This window comes from Morone saxatilis, unplaced genomic scaffold (assembly GCF_004916995.1).
Source record: "Morone saxatilis isolate NCDOM2014 unplaced genomic scaffold, NCSU_SB_2.0 Contig23, whole genome shotgun sequence".
NCBI lineage: Eukaryota > Metazoa > Chordata > Actinopteri > Moronidae > Morone > Morone saxatilis.
Window position 1 is genome coordinate 4,472,182 of NW_023339796.1, and position 12,847 is coordinate 4,485,028.

The following is a 12,847-nucleotide window of genomic DNA, read 5'->3' on the forward strand; positions in this document are numbered from 1 at the left end:
ACACACAAACACACAATAACACACTGCAGTCTGTCCCAGGAGAACGTGCGTTGTTCTGTACAGAGTTATACACGAAGAAGAGGGCCCTTACTCGTAATAGCTGTTAATTTTGCATAAATCATGCATAACATGACCCACATGTAAATCACTCATGTCAGCAGGATATCACATCCCAGCAGCTCAGTCTTCTTCTTCTCTATGGGAAACAGCAGCAACTTCCATTTTCACTGTGTCATTGTCTTAGCTCCTCTGTTTGTGTTTGACTTCTGAAGATGAGAGCGAGAAAGAGAGAGGCTGGGGAAATCATGATCACTTTTTCTGTCAGGTTTTAGGAAGTTGTCGATATTCTTTATGTCTACATAATAGACTAAATGTATGTATAATTAGAGGATCTGCCTGTCTTGACTTGTCTGCCATTGATTAGGTAAATCTTTTTGTAGTATCATTGTCAAATATCAAAATGTCTTGAAACTGCATTGCATTTTGGTCTATTGAGGCTTTTTTGTGTTTCTCCTTCAGTAGTTTGCTCCACATTTGACTGTTTAAAGAGTAATTTTGGGGGCTGAAGTTGAAGCTCAGAAGCTGTCAGTGTTTTAATCAATATGGCCTACTAAATAAAGAATGTTAAAATCCTTTTTCTCCTTGGTCTGCCTAAAAGGGACCAGATTTGAACTTATTTGAACATCAGAGCAAAGTGGTGTCTAATGAGAAGCCATTTTTCTTTAATTCGGTGAGCTGACACCAAAAGTAAGTCAGTAAAACTTAACTTTTTGAAAGCTGGATTACAAAATGATTCACAGTTCACAAATGAAAGAATATAGGTACGAAAAAACCAAACCAAAAGGAAGAATACGTGCAAAAACAACATAACCAAACAACAGCAGTAATCAAGTGTTTTTAGGCGGATTCACCCTTTAACTTCAAACGGAGATCACAGCTATCAGCTCACAGTCACAGCAGTTGTCTTCTTGATTCAGAATTCAAAAGGAAAGTTGATGAAACATCAAAGTGCTTCTTGTGAAGTCTAAAGAGTCCCGTCTTCAATAAAAGGAGCCTTCTGCACAAATAACATGACAGGTCGTGTAATCCTCCTGACAAATCAGTAAATCTCCCTGTTGTTTGCACCTTTGTGGTTGAATCCCGCTGAGATGTGTCCCTCAGAGCCACGGCCTGCTTTATTAACCAGTTTTGCCTTAATTAGCTAATAGGATTGTTTTAACCATGATCCAAGAACAGAATAGCCCACGGGAAGACAAACACCAACTCTGGAAATGTATGTGTGTGTGTGGGTGTCTGCATGTATCCTCTGCTGTGTGACTCAATGAGCAATTGCATGTGAGTGAATGACTCAGTGAGGTGTGTGTGTGTGTGTATGAGTGCATAAATTGGGTGTGATTCAATGTTGCATGTGTGCAGGAGCTTCTGTTTGTATAAGATGCAGCGTGTTTGTGTGTGTGCTCATGCATGTGCGTGTGCATGTGTCATCTAAGGCTCCACAGTCTCCTTCTCTGCCTTAATTAACGCGCCTTCTCGCAAGACTTTCTCTGGAATATGAAACAATTTTACCTGATGATGCAAACGGCTGAAAACAGCGCCGGGTTAGTGCCTCGCCTCCTCACCTGACACTTTCTCTTTATGCGAGAGCGTTAATGTATGCGGGCGCTACACTTGTAGTTTTTATATCCGTGTATTTTAGTGGCACTGCAATAGCCAAAAGGCTTATTTTGCTGGAGGAAATGTGTGTGTGTAAGCAAAATCCTTTGTACTGTGTGATGAAAAAGAGCAGGCTGTATCACAGCTTGGCAATGATGTTCTTGCAACACAAGCGCACTTACACAACCATGCAGGCACATACACACTTTCACTCACACATACCCACGCAGAGACACACATAAGCCTAAGCAAAGTCCAGGGAAAAACTTGAAAAGGGGGCAAGAAAGAGACGAAACAGAGGCAGAAGGCACAGAAGAATGACAAATATGCAAATCCGAGCAACTGAGCTCTGGGTCCAGTTAAAGAGAGAAATTATTAGAATGATTTTTCTAAAATAAAATCTGCAAATTCTCCAGTGTCCCTCCATTCAGCCAGTCTACATGCGCATAAATGCAAGCAATTCAAAGCCTTACTGTCCCGTAAGAGAAATTGGAATCACAGACAGGGTTTATATTAAAACACACTCACAATAAAAACACATAATAAAAGAGGACAATAAAAACACCCTATACACAATAAAGACACATCACAAATCACCCCAACAGCCACCATATGGACAAGCACCAGTCGATAATACCGAAGAGGGACTATGTAGCTCGATACAGTGCAATAAAAGATGGCAGCTCATGGCCAGGTCACAGTGAAAGGAACTTAAAATTGATTTCCCTCTCTGTCCCTCTGTTGCAGTGTGGTGCATTCGCTTCTCACAGGAGCCCGCGGACCAGTCGGTGGTACTGGGAGAACGGGTGGTGTTGTCCTGCGTGGTCTTCAACTACAGCGGCATCGTCCAGTGGACCAAGGATGGTCTGGCCCTCGGCATCGGAGAGGGTCTTCGAGGTGAGGGAGGGCAAAGAAATCCTGTAGTGGTAGAGAGTGAGAGAGAGAGAGAGAGAGAGAGAGAGAGAAGAACCGTGCATCCTTACCAAGCTGCAGGGATCAAAGAAGGGGAATAACTCAGCTACGGTTTCGGTTCAGTTTTGACTGTAAGAACCCTGACAAAAGCTATTATGCCTGAAAAGTGTAGGGTTTTTTTTAACATTAAGGGAATGAACACTGAACAGAAAGAGAGAGAGTTAAGAGCCAAGAGGCGTGTGAGTGACAATCTGGGCAAAAATGAGTCCTGTATATCATGCTGAATTAGAGAAAATCCCTCACACTGCTGACAAAAGCAGACGCACATTCGCATTTACATTTTAAGCCGACACGCACATCCAGAATGACTTACTGTGAGTGCAACAGTAGAATGCACTTCATTTCAGAGAAGTGGAAACATCACATGCAACCAAAAATGAGGAGAGTCCAAGGGGTCAAAGACACAACAGACGGAGAGTTTTCTTTCTGCATTCAGTAAATGGTCAGAGGAAACGCGAAAAAAGAAAAGATTCTGGAAGAGGAAGAAGAAAAGCAAAAATGTCCCTCTCCACTGACCTCAACCCCATTTGGCAAAAATATTCAAACAAGCTTTTGACCACCGTGGCTCACTGACTGATGGTATTGAAATCTTATGACTGCAACTGCTGATAGTTCTCATTCTTTACACACGATACATTTTGGCAAAATATCTTAGTAATGAAAATGATTACAGATTTAAACAGACTTTCATTTGTTGAAAGATGGAATCTTTCAAGTATCTTTAACAGAACTGAGAAATTCCACTGAGGGTTGATTATACGGTATATTAAGTTTTTGTGTGTGACATGTTTTCGAAGCAGTGGTGGAGGAAGTGCTCAGATCTCTTACCTAAGTAAAAGTAACAATTCCACTATGCCACAATAACAGTAAAAGTCATGCATTCAAACTTTTACTCGAGGAAATTTAGCAGTAAGTATTAGCATCAAAATGTAGTTATTATGCAGAAGGTCCCATTTCAGAATAATATATATATGTGGTATATTGTTGGATTGTATTTATTGATGCATAAATGTGTATGTTCTGGTAAAGATGGGGCTACTTTTAATGAATTTGTATACTCCGGGTAGCTTAATGTATAATATTATTATAATATTATTTGTTATGTTACCTTTGATGCTGGTAATTCTGCTCTTCATTTGCCTGTACCTAACAATCAAACTGTGAGAAGGACTATTACATATTGGTTCTTTGCAAACTAAAATGTCATGCACAGTACATAGTTTTTCTTTTGTTAATTCTTGTTTTTCTCAAGAAAACCCAGACAAAGCTTTCATTACCTTTATGAAACCCTATTCCAAAACCTCCCCAACAGAAGTTAAAAAAACATTTATTTATATATGAAAATGTCACAGATATTTACTTTAATGAACAATCTAATAATGTGCGTACTAAATTGTACGTTAGCTCTCACAAACTTTGTGCCCTTTCAGCTCTAAACCACACGTTCCTCATCACACTGTAAATTAATCCATAAAGAACTACCCATACTGTACGGCACTCATAGACATCACATACACATCCACCCACACACACATCAGTCAGTCCAACGCCCACAAATACACACACACACACACACAAACCCTTACGCATGCACACAAGTGATAATCTGACATGTGATGTGAATCTTGTGTTCAACTCAATTTAATTCACAGGTTCAGTAAAGGTCAGCATGTCTCTCTCTCTCTCTCTCTCTCTCTCTCTCTCTTTCTCTCTCTCCTGCCCCTCTGTCTTTCAAGCTACAGCTCCATCATTACTTGCTTTATGTATTTCCCAGATCACCCTCCATTGTTTTTCCTCTTCCTCTCATCCCTTCCTCCTCCCTCTTTCTTTCTTTCTGTCGGTAATGCTCTCTTTGTCCTTGTAGCCTTTTGTGAGCATGGTCCCGGTGACAAACACACCGGCGTTTGATAAACATGTTGTCCTCTTTGTCTCTTTTTGTCTGCTTTTCAACCATCTATCATCACCCTCTGTCCATTATTTATCCTTAAGTTGTCTGGGCTGCGGCTCTACCCTTCATCCCTGACATGGTGTCTCTCAATCTTTTGCTTCTCTTGTTTATACTGTGAGCATGAAGCCATGGCATATATGGAGGACAGACTGAGTTTTTAATATTTGCGCCAACAAATAATGGTAATCTTTTCTGATCTAATGTGTGGTTGGCGCATGAAATACGACATATAAGAGGTTGTTGTTATGTTCCCTGTATGATTTTATACAGCTGTTGATGACAGTGTGGGTGTGCAGATTGTGCAGTAAATTTATACCTGCAGTTTGCACACCCACACACATGCAGGAGAACTGCGTTCATTCACCTTCAAAAACATTTTTTATCGACATCATATAGTTGCGCATGTAAATATAAAATACATGAAATATGAAGAAAACCCTTTTAATATATGATCAGAGTAGCAACATGTATGTACATGTGTGTATCATTTTACATGTATCAATGCAAATACCTACATACACTCATCTACTTACTACCAGCAGGCATCAGTGGTGGCAGTTTATTGTTCGTCTTAAACCTCCTCCTCCTCCTCCTCCTTCTCCTTCTCCTTCTCCCCGGGGTGCTTTCACCTCTGTGGTTGCTATGCTGCGAGGTGCTGGAGTGGATGATGTAATCTCCACTAATACTTTTGTCCCCCCCCCCACCCACCCTCCTTCCTCCTCTCCGCACCCCAACTGCCTGCCTGCTTGCCTGCTTTTGCCATCTGAATCCATGATGTCATGTTAGGATTGGGCACGGAGGATCAATGAGTGCCCCCTAGTGGGACGTCACGCTCAATTATGTCTTTGTCTGAGAGGCGAGGGTTCAAACAGAGAGAAAAGGGGGTGTTGTAATTGGAACGGTGCTGCCTGTAGTTTTGCAGTTTATGTATCATAGAGGAATTGATGTGGCATCATTGTATACGTAGCAATGTTTGATCTGTGTTTGTGCAAAAAACCCTTCAGCTGTTTATCTTCGACTGCACTGCTGTGTGTGTGTTTCTGTGTGAGTGTTGGTTACCTTTCTCTTTGAAGCAGCTCTGGTTAATCCCAAAAGGTCCTCAGAACTTCTGAAATAAATGCTATTAATGCTAAATGCTATCTGTGTGTTATGATAAAAAGCTTTGACATTTTCACATAAATATGTCCCATTTGCTGCTGTCGGCCTCTGATTGATGTAATGTAATTGTGATGTAGCTTTTATCCATTTTCATAAGAGCTTTTACATTTGCTTTATCTTGTAAACAAGTCAGGTGTCAGCAGAGGACAGAAATACAGTCACTGACACTGAATAAAAGACGATGCATAATTGTTTTCAAAGATTTTATGTTCCTTTCCCTTTATTTTTTTGTGTGTGTGTTTAAAGGGTAAGATCAGCAAAATTACTTAAAAATATGTTCTCCCTTACCTTTTATTTGCTAAGCTTTTAAAATATCCGTCTGTGAGATTTGTGTTGCAACCCCAATATAATGGAGATGAATGGAATTTTGTTTGTGCAACTCACAGCATTATTTCAAAAAGCATCCCTTTCCAGGAAGAGTGTTGTTGTTACTCTGGGTAGTTCACAGAAGACACTGTGAACAGTTTTCATAAGGACTACTTTTTATAGAAATTTGTTGATTGAACTACCTCTTTAAATTATCAGCATGTTCTTTCATATTCCACTATCTGTACTTTTCCAGCCTAAACTTTTTAACAGGAGTTTAAGACATCCTTCATTAAAAGAAATATAGTAGGTAAAAAAAATGCCAGCTCTAAAATGTGAATCTGGAGCTTCCTTTTCCCCGTGAACTGACATTTTCATCGAGTTTTCTTTTAAGTAGATGGAAACAAAAAGTTTTGTTCCAAAACCTGAAATAAAGTTTCATTTCTCAGTGTACCTACCTGAAACTCAGTGTTTCTAAAATAAAGACATTATCTTCAGACCGATCATTTGTGAAAGCAGTGCTATTATGATGACTCATGACTGTGATAGCAGCGCATTATGTGCCTCTTCTTTCATGCCAGCTATCATTTTAAAACAGTGGGTCATGCTTTCCAGGTAGTACAGTACATTATTTTTAAATCATATTCCAGAAGTTCATTGTCCAACCTCATCAGTCTTTTCTGACCAGTCGTTTTCTGACCTGCAAATAAACACACACCACTTATAGTAGAACTAAAACAGAAGCGTATGAATCACAAAGTGAGTTTTCTACTGGATGTCTACCATCTATTTAACTGTGAAGCTGGTGTGTGTCTCCTGCAGCCTGGCCCAGGTATCGTGTCCTGCGGGCTCTGGACATCGGCCAGTACAACCTGGAGATCTCCAATTCTGAGCTGTCTGATGACTCTCTGTACGAGTGTCAGGCCACAGAGGCCGCCCTGCGCTCCAGGAGAGCCAAACTCAATGTACTCAGTAAGTGAACTCACTGCACATACATGGCAACATTTTTCATTCCAAGGAGGCCGGAGATGATTATGCAATCAAAGAATGCCAAGTTGATACTTATGTCCTTGCGAAGAGCGTGTTTCCTGAGTTAAGAGCTTCACAGAGGCAGAGGCTTCTTCAGAGACATATTTACAGTGTGTTACCAGTGTGATTAAACTTACATCATCAATGTGGATGCACACATTATCAGACCTGTTTCAACTGGTTCTATACTATTGACTGCATTTGATGCATCATCCTTGCAGAAAATCTTTGGGTGTCCTATCTGTTTCCATTAGCCAAATAGCTCTCCCTCGCAAGTCAACTTCCAGAATCCATAAGTTTCTTGGGTGTGGGAAACAGATTCTGCCAACATTACAATATTACAGATGGTTAAAAAAAGCACAATAATCCAAACTGAGAAATACCTGAGCAGCAGTGTGTAACTTGGAGGTTAGAAAACAAAGTTTGTGTACAGGTTCAAATCTTCTAGCTCACAGATTTGGGTGAAACAACAGATGGAGATGAGGAAAAATACCATAAGCTGCAGTTTTACGGGGCTCTTGAGCAAGGCATTTATTGTATCTCTTCAATCTTGTGGAGCTGCTTATCTGACATGGGAATAACCTTACATTAAGTAAGGAAGAATGAAATATGGAACAGAGACAAGCTATTAGAAAGGAATTTAGACAGTTACAAACTACTAACAGCAAAGAGGTTGAAGGTCAAGCTGTTATAACCTTCTGAGAAAAATGCTGGACAGGATTTGGATATTTCAACAACATGGCATAAACTTCTCCTGATTCCTAGGATAACATTTTGCTCATGTTTGGTGAAAACCACATGCTGTATTACCAAAATGTGAACATTTAAAGAACAGAAATCTGATTTTAATGCTTCCAATGAGTTTTATTGACATTAAAGGAGAAAATACCTCAAGGTCTTCTACTAGAAAATCATCACGTTGGACAGTATTTTGTGGGTACATAGATATGTCTGTATGCATTAGTGCACACTTGCATAAATGTGCAAGTGCATTTACACATTTATGATTTTGTGTGTGTGTGCCTCCTCCAGTCCCCCCTGAGGACCCGGTGGTGGATGGATCCCCGGAGCTCCTGCTGATGGCTGGGACTCCGTACAACCTGACCTGTGTGACCCGCGGGGCCAAGCCTGCAGCCCACATCCTGTGGACCAAGGATGGAGTCTCTGTGGAGGGAGCCTACCAGTCCACGGTGACTCACACACACCCATGCACATATGCAGATGATAGGGAACACATGTGTACAAATGATTCCATATATAACAGAAATAAAACCATGAAGATTTTAATACACTAACATTATGCCTATTATTGGCTTCAAAGGAGTTTGTAACACAAACTCTAGCACTTACAATCTGCACTGCATTCACTCTCAGTCTGTTTGTTGTTTGTTTATGTGTTTTTTTGCCATGGGCACTATGAAGTATGTATGTACACCTCAGGCCACACATCTCCCCTAGAGTCCTGCATTAGGGAAACACACACAGTATGGTAGATAAGCCTTTCTTGGTCCTCAGTTGACAAAATCATAACATCTTGGCAGAGAGGGACCATATTTATTAAGTAATGATTTTAAATGCTTACAAATGGGAGATTCTGACCTGCTTACAAGTGGGCAGCAGCAACTGGTGCCTTGAAACCTGGCAGGAGACTTAAAGCATTTGTGATCTGATTAACACAGTATTTGTTTTTAACAGTGGCAATGAAAGAGCACAAACGTCTCTGAAATGCATTGCTGCTATCTATTTACTATATCCTAATAAAATCAGTTAGTTTCAATGGAAACATCCCATCTTCTCACTCTGAGACTTGACTGCTCTTTTATTTGATGAATGGCATGAACAGGCAAAACGTACTGAAAGTAAAACATTAAGTACTGAAATTGCTAAATTATACCATCACATTTAATGAAACAAAGCCGGCAATGCATTTTTGGACCAAGACAAGACACATTCATCTTAAATTATACAAAACTAGGCCACACAAAATTCCCTGTGCCTGGCTTAGATACAGAATGATGCCACAGTCAACAATGTAGACACAGCATGCCTTTTATGTTTCATCTGGTAGAAGCTCACTTGTTCAGTGCAGAACTCTTCTAAGGCCAAACAAGAGAAACAACAGCATCACATTAGAGTGTACATCTCTTCTTTATCATATGATTCATTTATTGTATCAGTTTATTTTAGGGGTCGCGAGGTGTTGAGTTAGTCATCCACTGTTTCACATTCCACATTTCAGTGGATTTGTGAATTAAGTTTCGGAGCGTAATGACAATAAAGAATCATAATAGCTGTAACCTGTGGTTTCTCTGCGTTTAAGAGGTTTTTAAAGTTGAATAAACGAAAATCAGGTTTGGAGAGAAGCTTTATAATCTCTGCATTGTTCTTTTACTTGTACTTTTATTAGGTCGTAGGTTAGATTGTATTATTATCTTGTAGTTAAATAGATGAACTTGTGGTATTTCAGTAAACTTTGTATTCACAATAAGTAATGCCCACACACTGACTCTAAACCACAAATTTGTTAGATAGACGTTTTGATCTCAATTGGATCTTCATCAGATCAATCTTCCCCTGATCCAATTGATCCAAAGTCTACATGTGATGTCTGCATAATTACCCCCACCCCCCTTCAATAAACTTTACATTACCATCGTCAGCCATGCTTCCACACACAAGAGAAATACAGATAGATACAGAACATATACACATACTAGATATCAGTTACTTTCCACACTTTATGGTCGTGACAAAACCTGAAACATGCACAGATCCAATACAAGATACTTTTATAAACAATAAACTATAAACAGGAAAAGTATGTTTAATTAACCCACATGCAAAGACAGAGATGCTCTCAAACACAAAGACACACACACACACACACACACACACACACATACATATAGCCTGGAACTGTACTAGGTGACACTGTAGGTGATCACAGTGATATATTTTACACTCTTTTCTCCAGCATTCACACTCTTCACACTCCCATATACTCTCCTACACAAATTATGCCAGTTAGCATGCACACACATGCACGTAGACACACACTCACATATGCACACTCATGCTTTCATATGCACACAGAGGCAGCAGCAAACACTGACTCACACACTCAAACACAGATGTTTTTTACATCTCTTGCAGCCAGTTTTATGCCCCCCTACACACATGCTCATACATATTACATGCTGCTCTTATGTTACTTTGTTACTGACCACGCATTTACACTACAGCAAAGGCTGTAGACACTTTCTTGACAGATTTTGTTGCTGCATTGCAAAGCACCCCACCTCCAGGATTCAACAAAACTGGATTTTATGTTCTCATTGCGCAGAAACACATGTATAACTTGTGTTTTACGGCTGCAACTGAGGATTATTGTTATTATTAATTCCTCTCTCAGTTATTGTCTAACTGTTACAGAAATCATTTAATCTATAAAATGTCAAACACTGTGTACAAATTCCCAAACCCCAAGTTGACGTCTACAAATTACTTCTTCTGTCTGACCAATTAACTGAAAACCCAATCGATGATATAAATGTGAGAAAAGCTGCGAAGTGGTTGTTTTAGCTGATAAATCTGTGAAACATTTTAGCGCTGCTGTGTTACTGTATTCAGCTCTCATTTTAAATGCAAAGTCCAGTGTCGTTATAAAACCAAATAGCTTGCTTTAATTGAAAGAACATTTTGTAGGCAGTAATTTTCCTGAGCCAACATTATACTTATGTATTTTGAAGATAAAGTACAAGAACATGGGTTTCTGTAAGATTTCTACTTTAAACTTTAAATTCTCTTTCCAACTTCTATTTATCCTGCATGATGTCTAAAAATGTTATTTTATTTGTATTACTTGCTGTTTCTATTTCCGTTTTATGCTATTTCTTTATCTCTCTTGGCTCCATTAGTAACCCTCTTATGTCTCCTTCCTTTCTTCTGTCTTATTTCTCCCATGATATTTCCCATTGCTTTTTTTTTTTTTTTGTCCTTTTCGTCCTTCCCAATCCACCGTGCTCCTCCTACTCTTCTTTGATCTGTCTCTGTCGGCTCCCCTCCCCAAATTCTACCCACATCATCCTCTACCCACAATCCTACTTTCCTCTTACTCCCTTTTTCTTTGCCATACAGGAAGTACTACCAGACAGGAAGAGGGTGACGACCAGGAGCTACCTGCCCATCACACCGGCTGACACCGACAGCGGCAGCAACTTTACCTGTGTTGCCAGCAACCCGGCGGTGCCGATGGGCAAACGTGCCACTGTTGCCCTCAACGTCCACCGTATGTTGCCCTTGTTCTCTGTCAGACTGTAAAGGTGCATGGGTGGGGCCAAACTCTTTGTGTGTAGACACATAGCAAAATCATGTTATAATTTTAATCAGCTGCCCTAGCACTTGACAAGTTGAAGTAATTATTCACAAACAACACAAATGCTGTGCATATGAATTTACAGCCACTATATTTCTGGGGCTGGTCCCAAGTTTGATTTAGCAGTTTGCATTGATTTGACACCATCTTAGGAGCTGGCAATTTTCTCCTAAAGCAGCTCTGCAAGTGGATTTTGTTCAACATCTGGAAAACCGGAAACTTTTTGTGTTTTAAAAGGGCTTTCAGTTGTGTCCCTGAAGAAATAAGGAATGAATTGCTCACAAGGAAAATAGTTAGAATTTTCAATCAAGAAGATTGATGTGTTTTTCCAACCCAGCGTAGTTAGTAATTACTGGGAGAATAACTGCAGTAACATTAGATGTAGAACCAATGCTGTGTTATTACAGAAGAGCAGTGCGGTTTTGAACACCAGATTTTATTGTGAAATTTATAGTTTGTGTGACTTATTTGTGTGGGAAATCAATCGTCAAGTAGCTTGGCGCAGCCGAAACACAACAGTCATTCACATTATGATTCAGTTTATCTTCAGCTGTGCAGTGAATATGTATCTCTCACTGTGTAGACCCTCCTATGGTGACCCTATCCATTGAGCCTCGCTCTGTCCTGGAGGGCGAGAGAGTCACCTTCACCTGCCAGGCCACAGCCAATCCCCCCATCATGGGCTTCAGGTATGGATGAAATTTTACCAACCTTAAATAGTAAATAGTTTTCCTTAATATCTAAAAAGAATGTGTACTGTTTATCAAACAAACAATATGTTACTATTACTTTGAAAGTATTGCTGCAACTTTTCAGGTCAGGATGAAATGGGCTTTGTGATCAATGTTTTTTTAGAGACAGCGTTTAATTTGATACCTGCAGTCTGGATTGCAATTCTGTTTAAAGCCAATAGATTTTCTTTCATCTATTCCAATCTGCTTGTAACCACCATCTGGAGTTGATCCTGAACTGTAATTTCTGCTTGCAGAACAGAATTGGTGAAAGTATTGAACATTTGTACAATTAAATGCTGACTTGTATCTTAAGTGACAGGAGTGAAGCACTGAAATTGCTACATGCTGGACTTTAACACAGTGGTTTTAATCTGAGGTTTGAGACTCCACCAGAGGGTCCCAGCGTGGGAGCACTGCCAGGCACTTAGGCACTAAGCCTATTTAGTGTATATTAGAATGTCATCTATGGCAGATGTACAATATGGTTATATGATTTTGAGCTAGATATCTGGCAAGATACAATGTGCATAACAGAAATGGAGACAAATTTATCTCTTTAACTTGCATTCCTTCCCCCAAGTTTTGACATCAAGGCTTTTTAAATGTTAGTTTAATAGCTTTAATTGATCATATAATAGCACTCATTGTCTTATAGTGGAAATCTAAAATTTG

General features: G+C 39.7%; 1 protein-coding gene and 1 long non-coding RNA gene across 3 annotated transcripts in view; one reads left to right on the forward strand and one right to left on the reverse strand.

The window, feature by feature from the left end:
• kirrel1b (kirre like nephrin family adhesion molecule 1b) overlaps positions 1 to 12,847 on the forward strand; it is a 70,468-nt gene that overhangs the window by 39,162 nt on the left and 18,459 nt on the right. For both annotated transcript variants that reach the window (XM_035670751.1, XM_035670752.1), the window contains exons 2-6: positions 2,401 to 2,550; positions 6,860 to 7,009; positions 8,099 to 8,256; positions 11,204 to 11,354; positions 12,025 to 12,130. In XM_035670751.1, the coding sequence (XP_035526644.1) occupies positions 2,401 to 2,550; positions 6,860 to 7,009; positions 8,099 to 8,256; positions 11,204 to 11,354; positions 12,025 to 12,130 (715 nt within the window). The remainder of the gene's footprint in view (positions 1 to 2,400; positions 2,551 to 6,859; positions 7,010 to 8,098; positions 8,257 to 11,203; positions 11,355 to 12,024; positions 12,131 to 12,847) is intronic.
• LOC118334712 overlaps positions 10,923 to 12,847 on the reverse strand; it is a 3,445-nt gene continuing 1,520 nt past the window's right edge. Inside the window, exon 2 of the long non-coding RNA XR_004797025.1 lies at positions 10,923 to 11,409. This is a non-coding gene — a long non-coding RNA (uncharacterized LOC118334712). The remainder of the gene's footprint in view (positions 11,410 to 12,847) is intronic.